At 32.9% G+C, this 6,000-nt stretch overlaps 1 protein-coding gene across 1 annotated transcript in view; it reads right to left on the minus strand.

Annotated features, from left to right (window-relative positions):
- BMP5 (bone morphogenetic protein 5) overlaps positions 1-5,538 on the minus strand; it is a 115,811-nt gene extending 110,273 nt beyond the window's left edge. Inside the window, exon 1 of the mRNA XM_061195182.1 lies at positions 5,049-5,538. Coding sequence (XP_061051165.1) covers positions 5,049-5,538 — 490 coding nt within the window. The remainder of the gene's footprint in view (positions 1-5,048) is intronic.
- Between the last annotated feature and the right edge of the window lie 462 nt (positions 5,539-6,000).

The following is a 6,000-nucleotide window of genomic DNA, read 5'->3' on the forward strand; positions in this document are numbered from 1 at the left end:
CGCTCTCAACATCTCTCTTCAACTTAAAAAAGGAAATCCTCATTTCTTTACAGACGTGCCATGAGTATTCCATAAAAATTCTATTAGCCAATGGGTTTTATAAACCAAAAACTGATCGCATTTTTGATGAGTGTTATTTTTGTTCAGTGGTGCGTTTTTCCCTTTTTTTTTAACTTGCCCTTGAATTTCCCCTTTTAAATTTTAATACTGTTATAAAATAGGAATGGCAAAAACAATTAAATTCAGTCCATGGGATCCTCAGGGAGAGGTGAGGAGGCGAAGATGAAAGGGATGGTAGAGAAACAGTTAAAGGGGATGCAACAGCCAGAGAGGTTCTGATGCCCTGGGGAGCTTTTCTCCTGATGGGTGGAGGCTGCAATGGGCCCATCATAACCTTTTCCTTCTCAACAGAGAGAAAACAGGAGACTGTACCTCAATGATGGAGCTGTGACGAATTGATTTTCAGCTCATCTAAGCCTTCAGCCACGAAGAAACAAGGACCAAAGGCAGACCCCAGAAAAGATGGGGGCAGTCAGGAGAAGGATGCCAAGAAAGCCTGAAGCTGGAGAGGCCCTAGAACTACAGAAGAAAGGCCAACAAATGGGAGGGGCAGGAGGTGGGGAGGAGAGAGAGAGGTGATATTGCAAAAATGGAAGAATGAAAGGGAAGGAGCTGGAGATAGTGGGTGAGAAGCCCCAAGCCCTTCTACAGTGTGTTATCATACCTTCTTCTCTCCAGCCATGACTTCTGATTAAACTTCTAAAACTAGCGATTTGTGAGTGACCATTCAAACGTGCAAAAAACTTCTAATTAAACTATGATTATAACTATCTCTGCAGCCATGCCCATCAATCAGCAAGAACATAGCTTTAGAGATGAACAAGAATCAGTGCGTTCATGAATGCCAAGGGTTGATGAAGAAGAGAAAAAGGTCTCCACCCTCAGTAACTTCTTTTCTCTTCAAAAGTGAAAAGTTGTAAAGAATGATTGTTTTACCCAGTATTACCGTTTCTTATTCCAGGCATAATCCATGAATATGTACTGTAATGGTTTTAGATCATCTTTCCTTCCATCCCATCCCTCTTTCCTCAAAAAAAAATTTTGTGTGTGTGTTTATAGGTGTGTTTATGTTACACAAGTGTTAATAACCCTGTTGGAGAGACTACATAGATAGGCATCTTTAGGTAGATCTGTGTATAAATTCCTCTCCACTGGGCACTTGAGTCAGCCAAAACCAACAATAAATATCAAAGATGTCTTTCAAAGCTGTCAACTGAGGGCATAAGCATTTTTTTTCTTCCAATACCAAGGGAGTTTAATGATTTGGGGAAGTAAGGGAGAAGGGTTTAAGCATTTTTTTCTATTTCATACCTTAACATGTTAAATATGTTGTCATAAAACATGAAAAAATGTAAGCGTCACATTTTTATACTTTTATGCTTGAGAATGAATATACATGCTTGAACTGTATCTGAGTATTTGACTCCAAGCCAACTGATCAAAGCCCATTAATAAACCCGAAGTTCTTTATCAGGGAAATACATGTAGACAAAGAATAATACAAAAGTGAATTTCCTATGTTGACTGATTTTTGTGATTTCCTCTAAAACATCTACAATGTTATGTCATTTTAATTTTATGATCACCAAGTAATCAAATTGGTTTCTAACTAAAAGATCTTAGAAATACACTACTTGTTTATGTAAACTAGAGATATGTTTAAATATTGCAAACAACTTACCTAATCATTCTTTTCATTTGCAAAGGTATTTGATATATAAACTAACACTTAACATTTTTGAAAAAGAAAAAATTTACCAGAAAGATATTTTTGTTACTAACTAAATAGTGTGGAATTGACTAAGCAAAATTCCACTGACATTCATTAGTTTTAGGGAGAAAGCAGAGACGTTAATCTGTAAAAGCTATAGACTATGAGACTGACAAAAGTTGGCCTAAGAATAATGAATAAAATAAGGCGGAAAGTTTCTCTTCACACAATTAATAATTAATATTTGTTTCTTCAAAGCGAACAAATCACTAAAATAATTTAAAGGTCAGAATACTGTGTTTGGTTTCATATTTAGTTGTTTACATTGGCCTTGAGGCAATGTATTCACATTTTATTTTTTCTTCTAGTAAATTCTACTCTATTTTTTGCTTATGAACATAAAACTAATCTCATCTGAAATTTTAAAAAATAGATATTTTGTTAAATATGATTCAGAGTTTGAATTAAATTTAATTGTTCTTGGTGAGCAAAACTTATGTTGGAAAAAATGTCTTTCTGAATGACAAGATAATTGTAGAAAATCCATTATTTGACTTGAAAATGACACAGGCAGGCATTAATAACAAGGATGCTACTAGGTCCATTTTATATAATTCAACTTGTTATGGGAAATGTCAACAGATTCTTTTCACATTTTTAAATATCAGGTGACTTCCTCAATACAAATCCCTTGCCTCTTGCTAATTTGATCATTTGCCCTCAATCTCCACTATATACATATCCTTTAAGATACTAAAAAAATAAAATAAAATCCTCTTCAGTCTTACAGAAAGTGAAAAAAGTTTCAGATAATATTGGTTAATGAATTTTACAGTAAGAAGCACTGAAATTCTTAGCACTGTTAATAATGATATTACCCTCTTACCCTTTCTAAGTATACTTTGACCTATTTTATTATGGAAGAAATACAGAAGTTAAAGCTTTTTACTAAGTAGTGATTGACTATAAGCTTTGGACGTATTAGAAGGCATGGTCTAAAGATAATAAAATAAAACTGTGGTTCAATTTTCCTCAGAGACTACTAGGAAAAACTCACTTAGTATCACAATCAATTTGTCAGTAATTTCATGTGAGACATTTCATTTGGAATTATTAAATAAGGAGAAAACAATACGGTCTATTATTGAAGATGAATCACTACTCAGCAAGTTAAGCATGATAAGAATAAATAAATAAAAATTTTCTGAAGCTTATATCCAGTATTGTTTCTCTAGTGTAAAATGAATAACTATATTTCATGGTATAGTTAATAAACTGCTTTGTTATTATAATCCAAACAAATAAGCAAAAGTCTACTGATTTAAAAATATAAGTATTCTTTAATGATAAAAATGTTCCTAAAAGTCCTTGAATAAAACTGTTTATTATTGGTTTTGGCTTTCTTATTCTATGTAGATTTATAAAGAACAATGGTGCACGGGTTCAAAATCATACTTCATTCCTTTCTGAAAAAACAAATACACTGTCTTGTGAATGATCAAAGTATTCAATTTTAATATGTTATTAGAAAAGATTCATGACTGAGCTATTGTTTTATAAAGTACATAACATAACGCATTCTTTCCTGTCAGATTTTAGATGACCTGAACTGATTTTTTCAGTGATTTATTTTATGAATATGTAAATCATGCTAAATTGCATTTTTTCTATGAAAATATTAAAACTAACTTAAATTATTGAATAAGCTTGAGAAATTGTTACAAATTCAAACATACCATGAGTCACATTTGCATGCCACTCATGAAGAAAAAGCAATCAAACTAATTTAGAATTAAGATATATTTTAATGGCTTAAAAGTTCCAAAGGAACCTGTTAATTACACGTAGAAGAAAAGGCCCCCAGGACACCCGATTAAGGCAACCAATGACGACTTACTAAAACTTATAATGAGAGCTTTGTCTCCTGTAACGTGAAACATATGATTTATTAGGCACCTTATCTTTCCTGCTAGGATTGCTCAGAGCAAATGAGCAGGGCATATTAAGCAACACATATTATAAAAGCATCATGTGTTATTAAGATTTGTTGCTATCTGACTTTTCAAAGAATATTTTTTGAGATATTATTTGAGGAAGTTTTAAATTAAGTGTGTAATAAAACATGTCAATTTTAAGTCCAAGCAGATTGCACTTTTAAAATAAAGTTTTAAAAGTTCTAACATTAAAATTGATTAAATTTATTGATTAAGTTTTGTCTTCAAAAATAAATACACTCTATGTGGTTTTTTTTGAATGTTTAAAGACAGTAAATTCTCACCTTCAGTCACTACCAAAAAATTTAAAGAAAATTACAGCCCCTGTAAAATCATTTTAAAGTGGTGACTCTTTAATATTATTGCAAGATGAAATACTGGGCACTAACTTATCATTTGATATTGTCAATATCAATTTTTTAGGTATTGTCAGTATCAGCACTAAAACATAATTTTTAAAATTATTCTCTAACCATACTGCTAATTAAAGAATTTTTCAATTGAAATTTTTTTATCTTAAATGACAAGGAAAGTTTTGTATAGGTAAAGCATCATAGAATGTCTTACATTTCTCTTGCCTCTGAAAAAAATCAAAGAAGTATAATATATTTTAATCATTACAGTTAAAAAAAATGTTAGATTGAAACTTCTTTTCCAAAATATTTTTCACAGGATTTCAGAATCTATCCCTGAAAGTCTTTGATAGTAATCTTTTACAATATTATTTGAACTTAATTAATTTCACATCAATATTTTCACAGTAGTTTCCTCACTAAAATGAGAGTTCTTAAGTGGCATATAAATTACACTTATATGTCTTTTAAATTACTAAGCAAAAAATGGTCCAGAATCTCGCTTTTACTTTTCCATCTGTAAATACTTACATCATCATCATCATTATTATTACTATGATTATTATTTCGCCCATAGCTTAGCTATCCTCATAAATTCTCCTTTTTTTAAACTATTGCCTGTTTATTCATACATTTAAGCAAAGTTGAAATTTTAACAAGATGTGAAAAGACCCAAATTTACCCAAACCATGTGTTTAATTTTAGATTTTTATATTAAATATATATATATATATATATACACACATATGACTTTGTTGCCTAAGGCAAAATCTTATTTTATGTCAATGAAAGAAAGGAAACAGAAGCTGGAGAGGAGAGTTATAGAAAATGACTTTATATAAACATGACCACCTACAAGGCAGCTACTTTACCATTAGGAAAACGTCCACTTTGCAATAACATAGATTAACAAATAAACGAACAACATACCTAAATTGACAAAGCTCATGACCATGTCAGCATCATTCAGAAAGTTGGCATCATGTAGGCTGGCTAGAGGAGGACTCTGGGTGGTCAAGGGAGTCGTTCGAGACAACTGGATGCGGCGAGGGTACCCATTGGGAGAAGCTGGGGAGCCCTTCCTGGCTCCCCTGGTCTCTGCTACCAGGGATGCCCTCACAGAGTACTCCGGCTCCTCGGGGTTCTCCTCACTGGCCATGGCGTTGTACAGGTCCAGCATAAAGAGAGGTGCAGAGGAAGCTTGTTTTCCAGGTGAAAATGGTCTGGGTCTGTGAGGCAAACCCAAGATAGAAAGAATTTCCCTCTGTATTTCCCGTCTTTCGTGGTTCCGTAGTCTTCTATAAATAAAACTGGAGTGAACATGATTGTCTCCCAAACTTCCTTTCGCAGAACCCACTAGAACCCAGCAGCTCCAGAGGAAACCCACAATACCCCTAAGTAAAAATACAGTCAGATGCATTTTTGTCCAAAAGCAAAAGTTGATATTTTTTAGTCGTTCTTGTCCTCTTACCAAAAAAAAAAAAAAAAAAAAAAAAAAATCTAAGTTCTTAGGAGGTATATTTCCCCAGTAGCTGAAAAACAAATTTACCTATTCTTCATGACAGTGACATTTCTGAACACACATCCTCATTGATTTTCCTGCCCTATTTTCAATATATTGGAATATGTCAAGAGTAGTTATTTCTAAGAAAGCTGAAACTCAGATTTCCAGTTATCCACAGTTGTTAAGAGTTTTTGCTGCATGGATGGAGCAGAAGACGGCTAATATTATTTGATCAGATGACCTATGCATTCCTATATCAATATATGATAATCAGGCCTTTGGTATTTGAATGAACGGAAGTTGATCTTCTAATAAACTGTAGTTCCCAAAGTGATCTTCACTTGCTCTTGAGTTCTTCTCAACCCTTGAGCTCTTTCC

Source organism: Eubalaena glacialis, chromosome 7, assembly GCF_028564815.1.
Source record: "Eubalaena glacialis isolate mEubGla1 chromosome 7, mEubGla1.1.hap2.+ XY, whole genome shotgun sequence".
In the NCBI taxonomy this organism is placed as follows: Eukaryota; Metazoa; Chordata; class Mammalia; order Artiodactyla; family Balaenidae; genus Eubalaena; species Eubalaena glacialis.